The 1,089-nt window shown below is 20.9% G+C and overlaps 1 protein-coding gene across 1 annotated transcript in view; it reads right to left on the bottom strand.

The window, feature by feature from the left end:
* Nucleotides 1-1,089, bottom strand: part of LOAG_15789 (hypothetical protein) — a gene marked incomplete at both ends in the record, with an annotated part of 2,726 nt that continues 1,637 nt past the window's right edge. The window contains 2 exons of the mRNA XM_020448969.1: nt 1-178; nt 356-572. Of these exons, the coding sequence (XP_020300922.1) occupies nt 1-178; nt 356-572 (395 nt within the window). The remainder of the gene's footprint in view (nt 179-355; nt 573-1,089) is intronic.

Here is a 1,089-nt window from a genome sequence, read left to right as displayed (position 1 = left end):
TTATCCGTAAAAAGTATGACAATCATCATTGGTCTGTATGGAATGTCGAAGTGAGAGATTATTCTTCCGTGCTTCACCATTTGGTGACATGTCATTTCGTTGTTCCGTTGATGATGGAATGATATCGGTTGTCACATTATGATGCGTTAAACGTGATGCTGCAGGTGCCGGCAGTAAACTAAATTCAAAAAAAAAAATAGAAAAAAAAGAATGGATCTTGGTCTTTGCAATATAATTAACTATAAAGTAATTAAAGTAAAGGAAAAAAATTAATTAATTTATTTAAGTAAAATGATTAATTAGGAATATTTAAAATGTTAATTTGAAAAAAAAAAGAAGGCATTAAATTACATACTGAGGATCAGCTTTGGTAATTGGTCGTGGATTTCGAAATGGTTTTCGTTGATATTCCATTCCAAATTTTGCACGACGACGACGTTTGCTACGCTTTTTATCAAATTTTTTCTTAAATATATAACCAAAAAAACCGCAAATTAATAAAAATATGCAACCGGAAAATATTGCCACAAAAAGGACTGTTCGTACATCAGCTACATTCTCCAATTTATTACCTGATTAAAGTAAATGAAAAAAAATTATTTCGTAATTAATTTTTTTTTCAAATTATTTTGAAGAAAAATTAAAATAAATAAATTTGGAAATTTTATGATAATTTTAAAGAACATTTTGATACCGTTTTTAAAGCTTTTTGCTTTAAATTTTGATTAATTAAGTTTTCTTTGAAAGGTTTTTAGTAATTAATTTTTAAAAATTTATGTTACAACGAAAATATATGCGTATGTATAGTTTGTAAATATTATTTACTATTAATAATAATTATAATAGTGATAGCAACAGTAAGAATAATGATAATAATAGTAATAATAATAATAGTAATAATGATAATAGTAAATAATAATAATAATAATAATGATAATAATAATAATAATAATAATAATAAAATAATAATAATAATAATAATAATAATAATAATAATAATAATAATAATAATAATAATAATAATAATAATAATAATAATAATAATAATAATAATAATAAAATAATAATAATAATAATAATAATAATAAT

The sequence above is a fragment of the Loa loa genome (genome assembly GCF_000183805.2).
Source record: "Loa loa unplaced genomic scaffold supercont3.323, whole genome shotgun sequence".
Lineage (NCBI taxonomy): Eukaryota > Metazoa > Nematoda > Chromadorea > Rhabditida > Onchocercidae > Loa > Loa loa.
This window is presented reverse-complemented; position numbering and strand designations above follow the sequence as displayed.